Source organism: Cygnus olor, chromosome 1 (assembly GCF_009769625.2).
Source record: "Cygnus olor isolate bCygOlo1 chromosome 1, bCygOlo1.pri.v2, whole genome shotgun sequence".
Classification (NCBI taxonomy): Eukaryota; Metazoa; Chordata; class Aves; order Anseriformes; family Anatidae; genus Cygnus; species Cygnus olor.
In genome coordinates this window covers 86,448,570-86,470,862 of record NC_049169.1, presented here as the reverse complement: position 1 = coordinate 86,470,862, position 22,293 = coordinate 86,448,570, and the positions used below count along the sequence as shown (strand labels likewise).

Genomic DNA, 22,293 nt, shown 5'->3' with positions numbered 1-22,293 from the left:
TTGGGTACACTGCATCTTCCCTTGATGCTGATTCAAGGAAGAAACCTCCCCTTCCAACTCGTTGACTCCCCAGCAAAGTTTGTGGGCCAGGCTCAGCTGGGGCAGAACATGATGAAAGCTGAAGTGTTATTTACTTGTACCGGTGGCTCCAGTTCTGAGTCATGCAGTGACATCCCAGTGTTGATTCATTTTGCAAACAAACAAGCAAAGAAGAAAGGATGTAGAAAAGGACACGGATCTACCTCAAACCACAGATACCTCTGCTGCTGCGTCATGCTGGGCAGGGGATGCCTCTCCTCCTTGCTTCTTACTTGAGTGGTGCATCCCTACATGGGGATGGGGCCACATCTGCAGGGACGCCACATCACGACAGGGAAAAGCCATGAAACAGGAACTCATAGCCCAGACTTGTCTTTAAACAGTTACTGGGGCGGGCAAGCAAGAACAAGAAAAAGTGATAGATTGAATCTTGCATGTCACACCAAGGGGAAAATGGATTTCGAATTACAGGTTTGAACAGATCCTAATGGTTTCATGTACCAAAAGAGGATGAACTGTATTGATCCTACAGCTGTCTTCTCTGGGCAATGCAATTGTTAGCCACTTCTCAAAAGCAGTATCACATGTGTTCTTGTTAATTACTGCTAAATGAGGCAGGAAGTGATCTGAACATGTTTGCTTATGGACTTCCATATTATTGGAGAACAGAGCTTTTAAAGGACCTAAATGTTGCAGGAGCACATACCCCATTGACACCCAATAAAAAGTGGTGCTTTTAAGTCACTGAATTGCTTCTGAAAATCCTGTTCATGATTCGTTAGGATACAACTGCAACAGCGGATTATGGCCAGACCTGAAAATCCACCACAACTATTCCCATGTATACATGCAGGTAGGACCTGCCTAAGTTACAGACTTGTGGAGAACACACAAACAACATGCAGCCTGGAAGCTGTTCCTTACTATTTGCTACAAGTTGTTGCTTTATGGGATTACGGTGGCCATGCAGAAAAGAGACAAGGATGCTAGAAATCTTTGCTAATGAGTGTATGTACATACAAACATAGCAAAAAGTAACAAGCTGTAAGAGGTTTGGCATCTATCATTGGAGATTAATACACCCATTCATAGATGCACTCAAACTGAACATGGCCGGGTGCTGCCCTCTTAGGTGGGGGAGATGGGATCTTGATGGAAGGTTCTTCCTCTGTCTTCTTAAACAAGAGCTAGTGTTAGCATTATGCTACCTATGCATAATTATTTAAGCTGAACGAGGCTTATTGTCCCCCATGTCAAAACATGCATGACTTCAGTTGTGTTGTACACTCCCAATAATCGCACCCTTTGGGTTGCCTCCTTTCTCGCTTTATGCATCTACGTGATAGGAGAGGCTCGTAAAGGCAGTTTAATTCAGGAAGGACGTTCGCAAGAGGGGAAGGGGCAGAGAGCAGCAACAGATGTCAAAGCCTACTGGCAATCTGCCTTGTCAGTCTGGCCAGGAGGAGTGGCGTAGTAGAATAGCACTTTACAACAGACAGAGGAAGCAAACCTATGATGCCACTGTGAAGGAGCCTTCAGCTAAAGCCAACTGCCTCTCTAGCCACCTGCAAGTTAGAAGGAAGAGCACCTCGAGGTGAAACAAAGGGGAAAGGAGGAGGAGGAGAGCAATGAAAGGGCTTCAGCTGTTTGTTTTCAGTGCAGGTAAGTACCAATTTGGTTATGTCCGCAACGGTTGGGTAGAAGGAAACAGCACCACAAAGTCTGAGCAGCGTTGGGGACTGGGCTTTGTTTAGTAAAAGTTTCTGCATGTTTATGATTAGGCGGGTCTATTTACTTTCTCTGTACTGAATGTCCAGACTCGCAGGCATCTCTTAAAGCTGCAAGATAATTCCAGGAACACGAAAAGAATGCTGTTCTTCAGGAGGCTGGAAACCATATTTTTGAAACCAATTTTAATTGCTTCTGTTAAGTACAGCATTTCTTTCTGAAGAAGGCACTTCCTCAACCAGAAGTGGAAAAGGCCTTGGGTTTTATTTTTTTTCTATGTAAATCTGCATGTGATATATGCCTCCATAAGTTTAAATCCTACTGTTTATATATACTCTGATATGACTTGTGATCTCTATATATTATACATGTCAAGGGGATTCATGATGACCCCTACCTATGCATATAAATCAGCCAGCTCACCCTTGGCCTTCATCAGACTCGCCCTTTCTCATCCTGCCTTGCAGAACCTGCACTCTAAGTTCCACTGCTTTTGACCTGTTGTCTTCTCATACAAATGCTTATACACCATCTTGCAGACTTAAAAAAAAAAGCTACTCACATGGAAATCAAAAATCCTGAAAACCATGCTTCAACAAATAAACCCACGAGAAAGAAATTCATGAGGTTTAACGTAATTAGAAAAGGTGGCTGTGTTCCATATATAACAAACATGACTTGAGTAATAATTTGGCGATCAATATGTAAATTGCATAACACCGTTGGTATTCATTCTTCTTTTTAATTATTCTCATCTTTCATGCTATCTAAACTACAGATGGTAAAGTTTTCGGTGCAAAAATATGTATGTTGTGTGAGGCTCTTCTTGCCTGTTTGGGCAGGACTCAAACGATAATTCACTGTTAAAATACTGGCCTGTGAAAATTTTTTGGAGAAGGTATAGTAGATTCTTGCAGTGGAACAGAGCAGAGAAACTACACAGCACTTTGCAGTGCAGTGTTGGGATGCAAGAGCTGCCTTGAATGACCTATGTCAAGCTCTCAGTGCAGGCTGACTTCTGCTGAACTTCTCACTGCAAGTGTGTGAATAACTGATACTGTGTCCTTCTTGCTGGATGAAAAATCCCAAATGGTCATTTTGAATCAAACAAAATACTTAATTTTACTGCAAATTTCACATTTAAGAGGTTTCTACTCTCCCACTTTGGAGTTAAATTCCAGCTAAGTTTCTCAGTGGAAATCAAAATTCAGAGCATTTCCTCTTAAAAGTGAATTAACACATTTCAGTTTTTCCTAAGTTCCTCACTAGTCTAATCAATCAAGGCAACCCAGTGATAACAAGTTTGTTTGGTTAGAACCTCAATTTTTTTCAGCAAACAAAATATCCCTTTAATTGTTTTCAGCTCTACTAATTGCCCTTCAGTATATTTTTATACTATGTATTAATATTTATTCAACAACAAATGTGAAAGTAAACATGTTGTTTTGATTGTCTTCTTCCTTTGCACTAATACTGATGTTTTAAGTTGAGCAGAGGGAAATAACATTTTAAAGAATTGAGAAGTTTTATAAACATACTAATAAATAACAGTAAAAAGTAATTCATCTTAAATCTAGATGATGCCATTCATCTAACAATATATTGGTTATTGGTCCCCTCTCCTTTCCTGACGTTCTTTCAGAATTGACCATCGTGTTCCTTCAGCTGTATTCTGAATAGATTCTGTTTTAGCTCAGGCAAAAAAAATCAAACTTTGATAAATAAACCCCAATTTTTAGATATGCTAACTATAACTAGCTGGCTGTTGGTGACTTTGTGAAGGAATAAAATGTGGTGAGAAGGGGGATGGAGAGAAGTCAGTGCGAGTAAATGGCACTCCAGAATGAAACCGTGAAGCTTCCCTGAGAGCCAAAAGGAGATGTAACAAAGGCAACATGGGAGCAGAAAAGAGATGTAATGGATGAAAAATGGGAGACCATCAGAAGATGTCAGGCACAAGGATGACAGCAACACACAAATAAGTCATCTTGCTTGTTATCAGCTGCTTCTCCAGTACATCGATGTTCCCTGACTCTGCACTGAAGATGTTTGGGGATAAAAACAAACAAAACCAACCAAATCTAATTTATTGTAGGATTTTGGTCATCCAACTTGACAAAGGCAAAGCACTTCTGACTGAAGCCTTAGGGCTGGGCAGTTTCTTCTCTGCCTCAGGGCTGAGTTAACGACCTGTCAGTGAACCCTGGCCTACTGGAGTCAGTTAGTGACAAAAGGATCAGGAAGTTGGTTTTGCTCCATCTCATAGTACAAGCTATGATACTTTCCATCTAAATGCAGGAAAACATCCCTATCCAGTCGTGACAGGCGACAAGATGACTTTTATGCAGAGGTCTCTCATGCAGAGGGAATCACTAGAAACAGTCAGAAAAAGCCCTGGGGCTATGGAAACATGGCCCTTGTACTGGCTGCTCCAGAGCAGAGGAGAACCTGGGAGTGGCTGCAATAAAGGAACATTAGAAATACTTTGCCCTGCTAGTTCTCCTCTATAGCTGTCAACAACTATAGATGAATCAGTCCCTGAGAGAGCAGAAACCACTTCTGCCATGTCACAGAGGAAGAAACTAAAATGAACATTTAATAATTAACTGCATGAACCCACAGAACAACTCAATTAGAGAGCTGAGAACACAAAAAAGGTGACAACTTCAGCTACAGGTATCCTGGCTGAGTGGCCAGATCTTTTCTTACCAGAGCACCACTGAGTTTGGCTGCTGTGGTAATTCCCCTCCACCCTGCCTCAGGAGAGGGAAGGTGCAGCAGTGCTGACAGGATAGGCCACTTCTAAGAGGGGCCTTGAAGGGCCATTTGCCATGGGGAACAGACTGGATCCAGGTAGCTGTCACAGAAGCTCTTGCCCTTCCAAGGGGGAGCAGGTCCCAGTGCCATCTGTCCTATGTTGCTCTAGAACAGTGATAACAAAATCTTTGGGGTGCTTACACTGTTATTTTTTAAAGGACACTATAGTTCACTGCTGCTGTATTCAAGGATCTGTAGTGCTGAATTTGCTGATGGCTTGCTGCTGTTGACCTAAGGCATGTCTGTAATCACTTCTTGTACAAAAGCATGTGTTTACAATCCATGGGCAACTAAAAGTGGAATCCAGACGTCCTTTGTTCTCTCCCTCACACACGTTTCCTCATGGATCTAATCTGGACGGAGACACGGCTGAGTGGACCCAAGGCTTGCTGGTGACTTTTCAGTCACATCCTCTCTGGGAAACACTGACTGAGCCTGGTTCTTCCAGAAGCCAACCATCATCACCACAGCATGCCCCTCTCAGGGGAGCATACGTCTCTGCCCTCCTCCACCTTCCTCCCTGCTGGACCTTGCTCCTCCTTGTCATGGGAGTGCCTCTGAGCAGCGTTCCCTTTCCATCCCCCCTCCCTAACTAGTTTCGGGCTTAGAGTTTTCAGATGATTCATTTTAGTGCCCCACAAAAAAAAAACACGCAAACTGTGAGGACAAAGCAGGTGTTTTTAAACATAGGTTCCCACAGACATGAAGGTCATCTAGGCCAGGGCAGAGGAAAACCTCTGGCGAAGTTCTGAGAATAGCTAAGAGCTGACACTACCTAATGCACAGGTATGATGATTTAAGCATCAAGGCAAAAGGAATACAGCATACAAGAAACACCTAGACTGTGCCCTGCGTGCTTCACCAGGGCCCAGAGGGATTTCTGTTCTACGCAACTCTGCTATTCCTGTACTCCACAGGCAGGAGCTATGGTTTTTGGAGAAAGGTGGCTATCACCCTACTCATTTTTAAACACAAATAACTAATCTTTTTTTTTTCTTTTTTTTTTTTTCTTTCAAGTTCTCTTTGCTTTCTTGTGTTTTTCTTTGTTTTGTTTCAGGGCATTTCATGAACGTGTTCTGGTTCTCTAGCACAAAATGTCACTTCTCTATGGACTTGGTTTGGTGGAAGTTATTTGACAGTTTTCCTGCTCCCTGAAGTTTCACAGTATCAATTTGTTAGTTTAGCCTGAATCCTTAAGAGTGCTGATGCACCTGTATTATCTGTTTATCTGTCTCCCTCTGTACATTTAGGACCTGTCAAACCATGTCAGTCACGCTGAAAGTTGGCTCATAAAAAATTACATCTTTATAACTCCACAGGTAAAGAAGAGGGAAGTGAGAAAAAGAAAGCAGAGTTTAGCTCTTAGCCATCCTGTGAGGCAGCTTCCTATAGTCAATCAGCCTCAGCATATGTTGCCTCCTGCTCAGTGGGGAATGTCATGGATGTCAGAGAGGAGGTTGTGGGTTACTGTGGCGTGTAAGAAAGCCGAAGAGACAAAACATGAAAATCAGATGCCATTAATTTTGCTGACTAAAGTATGTATTCTCTTCCTAGTTCTGGTGACTGCTCATACCCTTACTGTGGAAACACCTGCCAAGGAACTACAGGTGGCACGAGGGAGCAACGCTACTCTCCGCTGTCAGTTTAATACTGATACTTCCGTCACCTCAGGAGATTTTGTTGTCTGGAGGAAAATCAATAGTGCGGTAAATCAAGTTGTATAAAGAAACATATGATAGAGCATCTAATAGGGGGGTGGGAGAAGAGATGGAAACGGGACTGTGGGAATGTGTGTTGGAAGAAAAGGATTCCTTCAAGACTTTTTAATCTCAGCACTATGCAATTAGAAACTCTGAATCTTGATTCAATTTAATACAAATCTATTGCGTGATATTAGGCAAACCCATACCTTTCTTTTCCCTCTCTCTTGGTTTTGCAACTGTATATGGAGGATACATCACTGTATATACCTTGGGTTTACATCTATTAACATAGATGAAATGCTCAGATGCTATAGAGAAAGCTATGTATATTTTTGCATATGTAGTATACATACATATATATCTTTGATATTGTATAAATATTTTTATTGATAATAGTACATGGAGAGATCCTTGATCTCTTACTTTCACAGGGAGTATTTGAAGATAAAAACACCTCTAAAGTTCTCCTCAGCTTCTTGGGAATTAGTGAGAGGAGAAGCAGCACTTGGAGCTCTCCTTGCAGTAACTGCTAAGGGTTTCTTCACCAAAGATCCTTGCTGGAAGAAAGCAAGGGAGTATATGTAATTGTAGGGGAACTTGATTGACATATGGATGTCAGAAAAGTCTCATGGTGTCCTGTCATGGAGAGGAAAGTAAATATGACCCAGCAAAAGAAATCAGTTGTTTCTGATCAGATAAGGTAGAAGGCGATTCCAGACAGGAAGCTCGACTCTTTTGAACTTCTAAGGTTCTCTTGGCCTGGGGCAGTTTTAAGGCGCTCTTTTCCAAGTTGTTCTTATCTTAAGAGCAGGCTAATCCATGGAGTTAGGCTGTAGACTTGCACAGAAGAAACTAACATTGACTAGCTTCCCTCCCTCTCTGACAGGATGATGCTGTCACTAGGTATTTTGATGGACTTGTACAGTATGGCAAGGGCTATGAAAACCGAATACGATTTACTGGTAACTTAGAGAGCGGGGACATCAGCATTACCATCAATGAAGTAACCATGGAAGACAATGGGACATATGCATGCAGTGTTCGTCTACGGAATGACCCTCCTCGGCAGTCTGCAGTCACGAGTCTTTTCGTCCTCAGTAAGCATGATGGAGGCAAAAACAGATCCATTAGATAATCCATTATCCTTCTCCTAATGTCCGTACTGTTTCTTAGACCACAGATTTTCTAACAGAAAAAACCTTTCCCAGTAAATCATAATCTGCAAGTCTCTTTGGTCTTTTCCTACTACTACAGTAGTGGGTTGGAAGGCTTAAAGCACCTGACTACCTTAGATACTTGACTGCAGAAAATACAGTTTTTAGAGTTACATACTTCACTTTCCTAATAACCCTTGCCTCATTACAGGTCATTCCTCACTCCCCCTGTGGCTTGTCACACTCAAGTTATCAAAGGGTGAATTGCCCGACATTATTAGAGATATCTCAAAAAGCATATTACAATTTCTTCTTGGCTGACAAGTGTCAAGAAGGGACAAAAAAATTAGGGACAAGAGTTCACTTCAGTTCCTTTGAGAAGGTGGTAGGTGCATGGCCAACTTCTGATCATCAAGAAATGAAAAAAAAAAAAAGATGCAGGAGATGGGTTGAAACAAAATACTGAATCTGAGTAACAATATTCCTACTTTTTCCTTCCTTCAGTTGCACCATCCAAGCCAGAATGCAAGATTGTGGGCACAGCAGAATATGGACAGACGATCAATCTAACCTGCATTTCTCATGAGGGCTCCCCAAAACCCACATACAGCTGGCAAAGCTTCAATGTACAACATGAACCCCGGGTACTACAAACAACAAAAGGTATGGGAATTTCTAAGTTGCCAAGTCTTTGAGCCCTCTGTAGTTCAGGACTGGAAAGACTTTGAAATGCAAATAAAAAAAACACACTTCAATTCGTTTTCTAGGAAGTTCTCTGACCAGGATTTTAAAAAGTTGTCCATTTGGCAGCATATATTCCTAAGTAACTTAGCAGGGCAAAAAGGACTGTTACTTGAAATAACAGCAGTCACTAAGATTTTCATTTCAGCTCTTACCTGGCAAGAAAGACGGCTCATTTTGGAACTGAACAGAAATAATTACTTCTCAATTGCTGGATGTGAGGGTGGGATAGCATGAGAAATAATAACCAGTTTTCTAACTGGTGTTTATATCTCCTCTCTCTTGACAATGACCAGACCACTTTCTAGTGTGAAGGCAAATAAAAATTTGCTCTGGAAGCTGCTTTCCTTCCAGAGATGACTCCTCACGTAGAGGAAGGGGGTATAAGAAACAGTTGCACCATTTCTGCTTTGAGAATAAAAGAGGCTTCCGAGTCTTTAGTACTGTCACACAAGTCCTAATGTTTTATTTGCTTTTGGTTTAAGTCAGAATCTGGAAAAAAGTATATGAATTTCCGTAACAGGACCTTTGGTAGATCTATTCACACAGAAATAAGGGCTTAATAGCCTTTAAAGTGTAGCAGTGACACAGGACTCAGATTTATTAATTCAAGCCACTTCCTTTCTTCCTGATACGTACAATGCCAGAAAGACAGAGTATGTGTCTGAACCTACCATTCCTGGTTTTAGTTATTGTAGCACTGCTAAGGAGGTAAACTAAATATAATCAGACTATAGGCTATTCAACTCTCACTAGGTGATTCTTGCATAAATTATGCAAAATATGAAACGTACACAGAAACACAAACCTTATTCACTTGACTGGCCACTAAGCGGTGCCAATGCATCATGCACAGCCCTGAACACACCCTGATTTGCCTTCTCAAAGCAACAGCTCTCTGCCCACTCTTGCATTCATTCTGTGCTTTCCTGGGGCAGGAGCCTGTTCTGAGCCATTTCCACACTATTTCTGTTTTCATCAGAGCACTGCTGTCCAGTAAGCATGCCTGCTGTCTCCTACCCCCCGATGGCTGGATGCCCTACTGTCACTACAAACAATATGCTAAGACTTTGTGCTAAGCAAGTCCTAGTGCTGCACACTGTGCAGAATTCCCTCAGGAGCCACTCCAAAATTGACAGTATCTGACATGCATTTTTCAAATTCAACTCACCAGTCCATTACTTGTGATTTAATATAAGAGGATTTACAGCCCAGTGATAGACTGCAATTCTGAGAGCTATAAGCATCACACTGAAAAAAAAAAGTGATGCAAGCTCGGCAGCAAGCTGAGACTTTAAGAAATGAAGCACGTGGTGTCTGTTATTTCTGGGTTTGCATGCTCTTTTACTATCTGGCACTAGGCGTCAGCAAAGACTAAACAGAATCCCAGTCCCACCCATGAGCTGGAAAGAACCGAGGATTACAGAGAAAATAACAGGAAAGCCCCTCAAAAGTTTTTGGAGCCTTTAGGTTTTAGAGCAGGAATCTGGACCTTTATCAGTAGATCCCAAGGAAAAAGCACGGACTCTTTGCACAAGTGTCAGCTAGAGATGTAACAAGCAAAAACTGACTGCTCTGACAGACAGAGCTAAGCTTTAATATATGGTTCTGTGCTCTGTTAGGTTGGATAGGAAATGTCTAGCATCACAGCATTTCCATGTCACCGTACTTCTTCATTTATTTTCACAGCCTGAATGTCTTCTCTCAGACAAGAAAACTGCTAGATAATTTAAATCAGAAATCCTAAGAGCTGGAGGATTGAATAACTTTTTGCTGTTTCACAAGTTAATTCATCAGGTGGCCACTTCTCAAAGACAGACCACTGGTCTGTGCAATCTTATGTTTGTAGGCAAAGAGGGCTCCTGGCCATCTACCCACTGAAAAAAAGCTTTCACTAAGCATACATACTTCTTTCCCCTCCACCTACAGTTTTCTTTCTAAAAACAACATTCAAATGCCACATTCCCTGTAATCAGAACAGCACACTTTGTCCTTCCACAAATCACACTAAAACCTAGAGACTAGCATGGAAACTCCTGAGCAAGATGGAGCAATCCATCAGCTTTAATAACTTCTCATCGCTCCTACCTTCCTGGGCTAGAATTGAAGGGTTGCTGTTCCCATTTCCTTCCCTGTTGTAATTCTTTTCCTGACTGGGTTTGTGTTTCGCAACAGGGGAGCAAATAACTCTGAAGAACATCTCGGCGGATACATCTGGCTTTTACATCTGCACTTCAACAAACATTGTGGGAAAGGAATCTTGCAACATGACGGTCAGCGTTGTGCCACGTAAGAGACTAGGTTGCTTTTTGGAAGAATAGTACCAGAGGATGTAGCCAATCTAAACGTGAAAGCTTTAGCAGAGACACTGTAAACAAAATTATAAAATTCTGCTTTCTTGAGGGGAGATCCTAAAAGGCATCCCTAAGGGAGTGCTAATGACCAGGGTGGGCTAACTGGGCTTAGTGACAGAGCTTTAAACTAGATTTGAAGGGGAAAACACCAATTGGTTCTATACCAATGCACGCAGCATGAGGAGCAAGCAAGAGGAGCCAGAAACCTTGGCCCAGTCCCAGAACTACGACATCACTGGCATAAGCAAAATCTGGTGGGAAGAGTCCTGTGACTGGGGTGTTAATAAAGGACGGTTACAGGCTCTTCACAAGGGACGGGCAGGGCAGGCGAGGCGAGGCGGGGTGGTGGTGCTGTACATAATGGAGAGGCTGGGCTGTATGGAGCTTGCAGTTGGCAATGACACGGTTGAAAGCCTCTGAGTAAGGATTAAGGGACAAGCAAATAAAGGGGATGTCATTGTGGGAGCCTACTATAGACCACCTAGCCAGGATGAGGACGCCGATGAATTACTCTTTAAGGAATTAAGAGATACCTCTAGATCAGCCACCCTTGTCCTTATGGGTGACTTCAACTTGCAAAGCGTAAACTGGGAATACCAGTTGAATACCAGCTGATGCAAACAGGTACAGGAGATTTCTAAAACACATTGGTGATAACTTCTTGGTACAGGTACTAAGGGAGCCGACTAGGAAAGGTGTCCTTCTAGATTCGCTGCTTGTAAACAGAGAGGCTCTCATGGGTGGAATGGTGATTGGTGGCTGTCTTGGCCACAGTGACCATGAGGTAGTCAAATTTAAAACCTTTGGTGGTAGGAGGAGAACTGCCACCAAAACTTCAACCCTGGATTTGGGGACAGCATAATTCAAGCTGCTCAGGGAACTTGGTAAGATCCCCTGGAAAACTGCTCTTGAAAGTGCTGTGTCCATCAGTGCTGGTCAGTTTTAAAGTACCACCTCTTAAGAGCACAGGTGCAGGCAATTCTAAAATATCAAGCAGGTGGGGCAGAAGGTTGGCTTGGCTAAGCCTGGATCTTCTTCTAGAGATTAGGTGGAAAAAGAAAGCGTATGGATGCTAGAAGCAAGGTCAGGCAACACAGGAGGACTACAGAGATGCTGTTTGCCGTTGTAGGGAGAAAATCTGTGCAGCCGAAGCCCAATTATAGTTGAAGCTGGCCAGTGCTGTGGGGAACATTTTTTTTTTTTTTTTAATATTTTAAAAGCAAAAGGAGGACCAGAGATAACACTGGTCTGTTACTTGATGAGGATGGTCACCTCACAAATAGGAACACAGACAAAGCAGAGATGTTTAATGCCTTCTTCACCTCTGTCTTCACCACTGATGATGGGCCCTGGGACCCCCAAAGGCCTGATTGGAGAACTGTGACTGTGGTAATGATAAACTCCCAACCAACCCTGAATCTGTGCAGGATTTGCTGCTGCAATTAGATGCATTTAAGTCTATGGGACCTGATGGGATTCATCCCAGGGCACTCAGAGGGCTGGCTGATGTCATTGTGAAACCTCTATCAACTATTTTTCAGTGGTCTGGGGAATCTGGCAAGGTCCCAGTCAACTTGAAGCTGGCTAAAGCTGTTCCAATTTTCAAGAAGGTCAAGAAAGAAGGCCCTGATAATTACAGACCTGTTAGTCTCACTTCGGTGCCTTATAAAATTATGGAGAAGATTGTTCTGGGAGTTACTGAAAAACACCTGAAAGGCAATGCAGTCATTGGTCACAGCCAGCATGGGTTCATTAGGGGAAAGTCTTGTTTAATTAACTTAATTTCCTTTTATGATAAGGTTATCCACCTAGCTGACTGAGAGAAGCCCACTGATGTATTCTTTTGGGATTTCAGCAAAGCTTTCCATGCTGTTTCTCACAGTATCCTTCTGGGCAAAATATCCAGCATACAGCTAGACAAATACATGATGTGACGGGTGAGCAATTGACTGACAAGTTGGACTCAAAGGTTTATAGTAAATGGGGTTACATCATGTAACAAGTTTAACAAGAGCAAGCGCGGGATCCTGCACCTGGGAAGGGGCAACCCTGAATATACATACAGACGGGGGGATGAGAGGCTGGAGACAAAGCCCCATGGAGAGGCATCTGGAGGTTCTGGTTAACAACAAGTTGAACAGAAGCCAGCAGTGTGCCCTGGCAGCCAAAAGGGCCAGCCATACCCTGGGGTGCATCGGGCACAGCCTTGCTAGCCAGTCAAAGGAAGGGATTGTCCTGCTCTGCTCTGGTGTGGCCTCACCTCAAGTACTGCATGCAGTTTCAGGCACCACAATATAAGGAGGACATAAAACTATTAGAGAGTGTCCAGAAAAGGTTACAAAGATGGTGAAGGGTCTAGAGGACAAGATGTATGAGGAGTGGCCAAGGTCACTGGGTTTGTTCAGCCCAGAGCAGAGCAGGCTGAGGGGAGGCCTCATGGCGGCCTGCAGCTCCCTCACGAGGGGAGCGGAGGGGCAGGCGCTGAGCTCTGCTCTCTGGGGACAGCGACAGGACCCGAGGGAAAGGCATGGAGCTGGGACAGGGGAGAGTCAGGCTGGCTGTTAGGGAAAGGTTCTGCACCCAGAGGGTGGTCAGGCAATGAACAGGCTCCCCAGGGAAGTGGTCACAGCCCCAAGCCTGCCAGAGTTCAAGAAGTGTTTGGACAACGCTCTCAGACATAGGGTTTGATTTTTGGGTAGACCTGTCTAGAGAGAGGAGTTGGACTCAATGATCCTTGCGGGTCCCTTCCAACTCAGGCTATTCAGTGATTCTATTTCTCCTCCTTTACAGCATCCATGAACATTGCCCTTTACGCTGGCATCATTGGAGGAGCTGTTGCTGCAATTGTAGTTATTGGTATTATAGCCTATTGCTGCTGCTGTCGGGGGGACAAGAACACCGACTATGAGATGACGTAAGTACCTTTCACTAGAAAAGTGAATGGAACATACAAAGGGTACACGTTCTCACTCTGTTATCAGCCTATGGAGTGGAGAGCACAGTAAAAATGAAGTCACCAAGGAAAGTATGCAATACTTTCCTCCTTTCTGTTTCTACCCTAGTGATTCCCATCTTTTCTCACAGAATATGCCCTTATCACCAGATGCCTTTGTGGTCTCTGGGGTAGAATTCAAACATCCAAACCTTGGCATGCACAGCCACTTGGTAAAATCATGATTGTTTCTCATTTCTCCTAGTGCCTATAGCTGTTTCTGTCATTGCTAGCCTAAATCACCATCATGCTCTGTATTCAGAAATATCACTCCAAGATAGAAACTTTTCCTTTTTAAGAGTAAGACTGCTGTAAGAAGAGAGGCATTAGAAAAGATACACCAGTCATCCTTTCCATATATATATTTTATGGAAAAAAAAAAGTAGCTCACACACCTGTTGCATCATCAGCAAGACAATTTATGGAGTTTGGTTTGTTACACTTCTAGATCAGCTTAGAGCAATCTAAAACCATTTTAATGAAAAATCTCTTCAGTAAAATTTCTGGCTGCCTTTAACTAACATCTCTATTACTGAATAATATTTTAGGGAGACAAAAGATGCAGATGAATTCTCCCAGAGGAATCCTACGCAGAATCAGAGAGCAAAAGATGATAATGAAGATGAATGAAGAAAGAAGAGGGAGGCTGATGCCATCTTCATTTTTTTCTGAGGCACAGACATCACTGTAGAAAAGCAAGCAAATCCCTCTCTTACTGCAAGAAGGTTTTTTTTTTAAGAATAATTAAGTAAAAGCTAATGGCTTTGTCTTCTAGTTGCTGGGAGAGAATATCCTTGTCTACCTGAAAAGGAGTATTTAAAATACCATGGGTAATAATATATAACCTCATAGCAGAATAATGCATATGAAGAACTGCTTCACCCACTCATGCAAAAATCACCAGTTTTCTTGACTTACCCCTTTCTGTAAAGGAAGCCGGTTAAGTCTATTTGGATACAGAGTTGCTGCTTTATCCCTAGAGCCACAGAAGACTTCAAGGTCACTAATTCCAAGTTATCAAGAAAGGGTGGTCTTGTTTATGCTGTTATGTAAGTTTCACAGCTTGCAGCATTGTCTGGTATAGGAATGATTTTATGTGAGATTGAAGCAAGCTGATTTTTGAAGACATTTTATTAAGTGTGTTCTTTGTATATATTATACACCCACATATGAATAAAAATATGGGGAAAAAACAGATGACCGATCAAAGTCTGTTCGAAGCAACAATATATACTAATGGCATGGATAAGGTAACAGAAATAAGCTGCTGAGTTTCAAAAAAGTTAGATGGATTTAGAACAGGCAGCTGAAAAGATCTGGAAACAGTCTATGAGCCTGCATACTTTCAGATTTTTGAACTTACGAATTCCAGCTCAGAGAATTCCTAAATATTAATTCTCATCACATCACCCTTTCCTCCTGACTGTTGTATTTGTGTGTCAAGTGGTCTATTGTGCCTGTGGCTTCTTCTGAAAAAACTGTTAGTGTGAGAACATGTATATGGAAAGTGTCTTCTTTACAAAGTACATACAAACCCAAGTCTCTCTGGCAATGAACGATCTGAAGCACAACTCAGCAAAACATTCTGAGAACTTTTTCCTGTGCTCAGTGTAAATGTATGACTGAACATTACAAATATGGATTACCAAAGAAACCCAACAAATTTTGCACACAGAAGCTGGAGGCAGGTAAAAAAACAAGGTGCATAGCTCAGAAATAGAGGAACAAATAAAAAGCAATGATACATATTTTATTCTGTTTTACAATGAGAAAGTATAGTATGAATAATCTAATTAGCATTGTAACAGGTTTTTACTGTGAAACAAAAGCTATTTCTTTTATAGTTGTTACAGACATTAGTCACCACCCTGTGTTCCCTCACAAACACCTATATCCTTGAGCTGAAGAAGACTTCTGCTGAGGGATAATAGCATGGATTCTCATCAAGCATCTTAACTGGAAAGTCCAGCAAACAGACATGACAGTTGTCAATAGTATTTGTAGCCAGAAACTGGCTCTGGCCTCTAGAACATTTTAACACTGTTACCTATCCCATATTTTTCACTCTCAGGCTATGTTAAGCTTAATTGTCTTGAAATAACATTTGCACATTGATCATTTTCAATGTAAAGAAAAATGCAGATTAACAAACCTGCATTAAGCTATTTAGAAAAACAAAGTTGCAAAATACAGAATAAATATAAGAAGACCCCCCAAAAACATGAATTCAATCCTAAGTAGGTTCCATAAGAATCAGCAATGAAAAAGTGAGAGAGTTAACCATGACAACCATTAAAGCAGAGCTACTTATGTTCTGCAATGTTAAGCTCAGTTCTTCCCTGACAAATAAACTAAGAGCACATAGAGAGAGAGGGCTAAGATATTTCACTGCTTCTCATACATTTTTTTTATAAAGACTAATATCTTGAAAGTTGTGTATTTATCAGAATGCTACTGATTTGTTAAATTCAGTCTGCCAAAAATACACATACTCAAATTCCTAATTTACTCCAAGATTTTCTGTGACTTACATGTCTTTTGAAGCAGGAATAGCTCTAAGATCCTCTAGTATACCCAGAACTTTAAAGAAAACTAAAGCAGCGCTAACACATTTATGGAGAAGATTTGGAAAGTGATCAGCATTTAATGAATTCCCAAGAATTAATGTATGCATACTCAACTTTGACAGTGACATCCCTCAAAAGTTGGGAATTGGGCAGAAAAAGAGTGACAATCTACACAGACTATAGTGTATTACTATTTATTTGTGTTCAGTTTGCACATGGAAGAATATGAATGTATATGCTTTATCTGTGCATGAAAAAGAAAAAAAAAACAAACACAACAAAATACAAGGATTTAAGTGCTCCCAAATCATTCTCCCATCTTCAGGACTGCTGAGATCTGTTACCCCAAGTGGGAAGAACAGCCACAGTAAGATTTTGATACATCATTGCTTAGCAAGATTTATTTCAGCAAGCATACTAAGAAGATATTTAAAAGTTACATTTTTTTTTTCCTCCTGACATTAGCTCAGCAATCTGCAACAAGCCATTTCTTGTATAATGGGGTGTATGAAGGGAGCAAACAAGTCCACTCCAACAGTCTAGCAATGCAATGAAAAGTAGGTAGGAGAGAAATCTCATATGCAATTTGAAAAATTGGATCACCCTGCAGTTCCCAGAGCAATTAAACTAACCAGAACTTTATCACATTTTCTCTTTTAAAAGTGAGTACTGTCTCAGAAACCTGCTACTGCTTAATAGAACTGCTCCAAGTAACTCAAAGGTCTACTAAATGTGGCAAGCAAAATGCTATGATTTATGAGTGACAAAGAGATGGGACAAAAGTTAAGTGATCTGACAGGAGACACAGATGACCACAACACAGCAGAAGCATGGAGATAAGGAATCAATATTCCCAGTTCTTTGATATACCCTGCAAGGCAAGTATTCTCATCAACACCCTTGTTCCTATTTCCCTTTCACCTTCCAAACACCCTTTTTTTTGTTCCCCTCAGTTTTGGGCATTCTTCTCAGCAGAGATGCTCTCCTACAAGTCCTGACTATACTGTTGCAAGGGGTTCTTCCTTCCTGGGTGCTGGACTTCGCTGCATTTCACAAGGTTCCTTATTAGCCCATTCCTTCAGCCTGTTTAGGTCCCTCTGTATGGCAGTCCTGCCCTTGAGCATATCAGCTGTTTTTCCCAGTTTGGTGTCTTCGACAGGTAAGAGTGCACTCCATCACCTCCCCCAGGTCACTGCTAAAGACATTAAACAGGCTTCTGTATAGACTCCTGCAGTACCAAACTTGTTACTGGCCTCCACATAGAGTACAACCTCTTAACCGCCACCTTCAGAGCCCAAACAGATTTTTAGTCATCTGTTGTCCACCAATATGTAACATCCCAACTTGAACACAAACATACCATATTGAGAGCCTTGCTAAAGTACACATTCTTGAGCTGTTCTTGCATTTGGAAGATGCTATCCTCAGTGATCTGCCAGTCTTCCTAGACTCCTTTATTCTTTAGAGCTGTCTCCCAGGGATTCCACCTACCCATTTCCTGCATACCTTTCATTGCCTTCCTCACTCTTCTCAAGATCTTGAACTCCAGTATTACACGGTCACAAAAGCAGAGGCTGCCACTGCCTATTACAAGATTCAGAATGGTGCACAACCCAGAACTGATCAGATAGACAAGAGTTACTTATCTCACAATTCTTGTTGCTAGAGTAACAGCACTTCTTTTCTATTTATTTGTATCATCGGTTCCAGGAAAGATACTGAGGTAGTCTTCTATCTGAAGAAGTTCACAGTACAATGAGCAAACCGTCAAGATTAATTTTGGATGCGTTGGGACTAGTACTAAATTTATTATAGCCCAACATAAGGGAATTTGTAACTTCTCTCTCCTGCCTTTCACTTGTTCACTAGGGAATATGGGGAATTATTTGAAAATTGTAATTAGAGAAGCTTGTGGGAGCTTCTAAGACAGAACCATGGAAAAAAAATGAGGGAACAGAGATAATACAGGGTTAGACTAATAACAGTGTTTGCTGATTTCTTCATTTTACTTGAGTCACTGCAATAAAAATTAATCAGCAGCTCATTATAGGGTAGAAGTAAAGGACAGTAAACCTACAGAAGACACTAAGAGGGCAGAAACTAGATAGCAAACTTGTTATTCCCCTGTCCCACTGTATTACATTTACTCTGCCAAATAGAAAGATACTGTTAAAGCTTTCACAGTCAGCTTCATCTACCTCTATCAGCCAGGAACTAAGCACTCAGTTTCACATATTTACTTTAGTCACTTACATTTTTGGAAAAAGTTGTAATTCTTGATGGGGAAAAGGATTATAAATTCAACTAAGACATCAAAAACACTCTCCATATTAATTCTTCATTAAAAAAAAAATCAGGAACAGACGACTACAGCCAGTTTGCAAAAAAACGCAGGCAAGGCTTCTTTGAATGCAGGTTTTCATTCACCCATCACAAGTTTTTATTTGCAAGAGTCTGGCCTTCGGCACAACTCCATTTGATTGCGATGGCTCAAGAACCAGAGTCCTGGCAATGCATGCAAGTTTTCAATTCGTGTATGTCTTAGTATGGTCCTTACTCTATGTAGCTGACAAAAAATGTGCCCCATGGAATTATTATGAACCATGGCATTTGAACAAGGATTTCAGCATTGCTTCCTCCAGTCTGACATCTGCCTGAAGAGCAAAAGCCAATACCTGATACTTGACAGACTCTCCACCCAGACAGTCCCCACCAAATTACAACTCTCCTTCTACCTTTTAAGATTTTGAAGACTGACATATTGCTAAAGGCATAATAAAGAGCAATCTTACTTACACTCTCTTTGATAACATAACTAGTTATAATGTAGATGCTGAAATGGGCACAAGTGTTGAACCTACACATCTCTTATTGCCTAGTGTTTTCTCACTTCAAAGGCAAGGAAGAGTTGCCTTTTATGTGGGAGAGCAACTGGAATGCATGGAGCTTTGCCTTGGGATGGACAATAAGCCAGCTGGGAGCTCCTGGGTTAGGATTAGAGGGTAAACCAACATGGTTGACATTCTAGTGGGTGTCTGCTGTGAAGAGTTTGATCAGGAAGAAGTAGATTAGGCCTCCTTCAGACAACTGGAAAAGGCCTCATGCTACAAGTGACTGAGGGGCCAAGGAGGGAAGGCACTCCCTGCTGGACCATACTTATAAACAAGAAAGAACTGGCCAGGAATGCAAACTCTGGGGGCAAACTTGTAACCATGATTACAGAGTTCAGGATCCTAAGAGGAAGAAAAAAGCAGGATCACAAACCTGGATCTCAGGAGAGCAGACTTCAGCATATTCAGGGATAAGCTTGGAAGAATCCTATAGTAGATAGCCCTGGAGAGAAGAGCAGTCCAGGTAAGCTTGTTGATTTTTCAAGTATCACCTCCTCCAAGATGAACAGGAAAACAAACAAAGGTTGGTCAAAGAGACCCTGACAAAAAACCAACCAAACAAACACACACAAACAACATAGAAGAAGTAGAAGCAGAGACATAATTTGGGAAAATAATATACACGTTGTCTGAACACACAGGAATGGGGTTAGGTAAACCAAAGCCCACCCAAAGCTAAATCTGCTGAAGGACACAAAGGGCAACAAGAAGGGCTTCTATTGGTGCATTTGAATGGAAAAGGGGACCTGGTCATAAAGGACAAGGTACTGGACACCTTTGCCTTGATGTTTACTGGCAAGACAACTCCAGCAATCCCAGGTCTGTGAAACAGTGCAAGAGTCTGGAGAAAGGAAGACTTACCTTCAGTGGAGGAGGTTCATGGTAGGGTACAATTAAACAAAGTGGATGGGATGCACCCACAAGTGCTGAAGGAGATGGCTAATGTTGCAAAGCCACTCAATCATCTTTGAAAGGCTATTGTGATCAAGAGAGGATCTTGACAACTGGAAGAAAGCAAGTATTGTTCCCATCTTCAGGAAGGGAAAGAAGGAAGATGGGGGGGAACTACAGGCTGGTCAGCTTCACCTTGATCCCTGAGAAAGCGATCAAGCAAGTAAACCTGGAAACCGCTTCCAAACATGTGAAAGGCAGGAAGGTAACTAGAAGTAGTTACCATGGATTTACAAAGATTTACAAAGCGGAAATCTCATCTGACCAACCTGGCAGCCTTCCCTTCTACAGTGGTATTAAAAATTTGGTGGACAAGGGGAAAGCAGTGGATGTTTATCTTTAGTGAGGCCTTTAACACTGTCCTTACATCCTCACAGACAAACAGATGAAGTACAGAGCAGATAAGTGGACCACAATGCGGACAGAAAACTAACTGAACTGCCAGGCTCACAGGCACCAAGTCCAGCTGAAGATCAATCCATAGAGGGTTCCTACTGACCCCAATACTATTTACCTCTTCATTTACAGTCTAGACACTGGGCTGGAGCGCACCTTCAACAAGCTTGCTTCACCATGGCCTTCTCTACAAGCTGGCAGGGAACCTCTCTTCCAGCACCTCAGACACCTTCTCACCCTCCTCCTCTTCTGACCTTGGTGGCTGCAGGGTTGTTTCTCACGCTTCCCCTGACCCTCATCTGCTGTGCAGCATTTTGCCTTTTTGAGTATGTTTTCCCAGAGGCAGAGCTGTGCCCTGCAGTAGGGCTGTTGGAGCCAGCTGGAATCAACTATGTCTGACATAAGGAGTGTGCTAAGGTTTAAATCATCTTTCCCTAATCTTTACTTTTCTATTAAAAAGTATTACTGCACTGTGTTTATTAAACAGTTTTTATTTTTCAAGAAAACAAAGATGAAGTTTCAAATTGTTCAACAGCCAGAGAAGTAGAATTCCAAAATGAAAGAACTTGCCATCATTCTCCAGTAGCTATTAGGGTTCCCCTCAATATACACGGAAAGATGATAGTAAACGGGCTACATCTAGTTAGTGTTCTCATTATGCAGATTTTAGTTTTCATTACAAAAACCGTCACAGATTGTTGGTTATTACAATAATACAGTTACTGCCCTAATTATAGACCATTGTCTACAGTACGTAACAATCATATAACATGCATATTATTTTATGTTACAGGTGATTTATGTTACAGACGATAAGGTATGAACACCACAGAACCCACAGACTATTTCTCCATTTCTGGAGAGATTCATCATCTTGGTCTTGAAGCACAGTAGCAAAAGCTTTTATAGGCCTATGTACTTGTACGATACTGAACAATTATTTTAAGATTCTCTTCTTAAGAACTGAAACAGGAAACTTTTATTGCAACACTGACTTCTGAAAATAATCCCCAAATTACAGTTTTGTACATTTTGATGTGTCAATGCAGGAATGGCTGTCAATTATGAAACTTAAACTCAACCATATTCCACTGCAGAGAAGCCTTTACCACTAATAAGTAGACACACTATGACCCTGGTACAATGCTTCCAGATGCCTCTAAGACTGGTAAATCTCAGTCTTCAAGGTTTATTGTCCTTAATTTGCTGAAGTTTGGCAGGTAGAACAACGGCCTCAAAGCAAGGAAATACAGAATCATACAAGAAAATTCAATGATACAACCAACTCTTAAGTAGGGGACGTCAAAATGGCTCAGTGATCCTGTAATACTGGAAGGCAGCCCTCAAATGGCCTTACAGCAACTTTAACAGGTTTCCAACTAAACCAGCAATTGGCCTTTTTAACATACTGATCAGCATGCTTAAGCTTATTCATAAATGTATTGATCACTTTTTTTTGCCTATCATCCAAAAAGATGAACTACTAATTTTCAGTTCCTACAAGGAATGGAATCATTTCCTCTTACAGTTAGTTGCTATGGAAGTAGTATTTCACAACTGGACCTCCACTGGAACACGATGTAAAAACCACTCAGAATATAAGCTCGTATTTTTGAGAATCAGTTGCTTAAAGGTACTAGACAATTTTTAGGGGCTTGTCCAAGACTTGCATTGCCTTGAAATGGGACATCTAACTTCCCAATGATATGTCAGAGTCTCCCAGTTTTTATATCCCTTCAAATAATTATGACTGGTATCTGTCCCAGCCCTATTAAACTTGCAAGATTACATCCACAGATCAATATATGTTTGATTTTGACATCCCTAAAAATCAAACAAAATTGTGCGCGCACACAAAAAAGAAACCCACTAAACCCAACTGTTAACACCTACACTCATCCTGAGTTTAAGGGACATTTTTTTAACTGCTGAAAACAAATGCAAAGGGGAAAATAGGCAT

General features: G+C 41.6%; 1 protein-coding gene across 2 annotated transcripts; it reads left to right on the top strand.

The window, feature by feature from the left end:
• The first annotated feature begins 1,567 nt into the window (after positions 1 to 1,567).
• GPA33 (glycoprotein A33) lies at positions 1,568 to 17,679 on the top strand. 2 transcript variants are annotated; one of them, XM_040567540.1, is made up of 7 exons: positions 1,568 to 1,701; positions 6,139 to 6,290; positions 7,174 to 7,384; positions 7,946 to 8,104; positions 10,358 to 10,471; positions 13,327 to 13,450; positions 14,077 to 17,679. In XM_040567540.1, exons 1-7 carry the CDS (start codon positions 1,668 to 1,670, stop codon positions 14,156 to 14,158), a joined length of 876 nt encoding a protein of 291 aa, XP_040423474.1. In that variant the 5' UTR covers positions 1,568 to 1,667; the 3' UTR covers positions 14,159 to 17,679. The 2 variants fall into 2 exon arrangements, with proteins under 2 accessions (XP_040423474.1, XP_040423467.1); XM_040567533.1 differs by lacking the exon at positions 1,568 to 1,701 and having other exon boundaries at positions 5,621 to 6,290.
• The last annotated feature ends 4,614 nt before the right edge of the window (positions 17,680 to 22,293 follow it).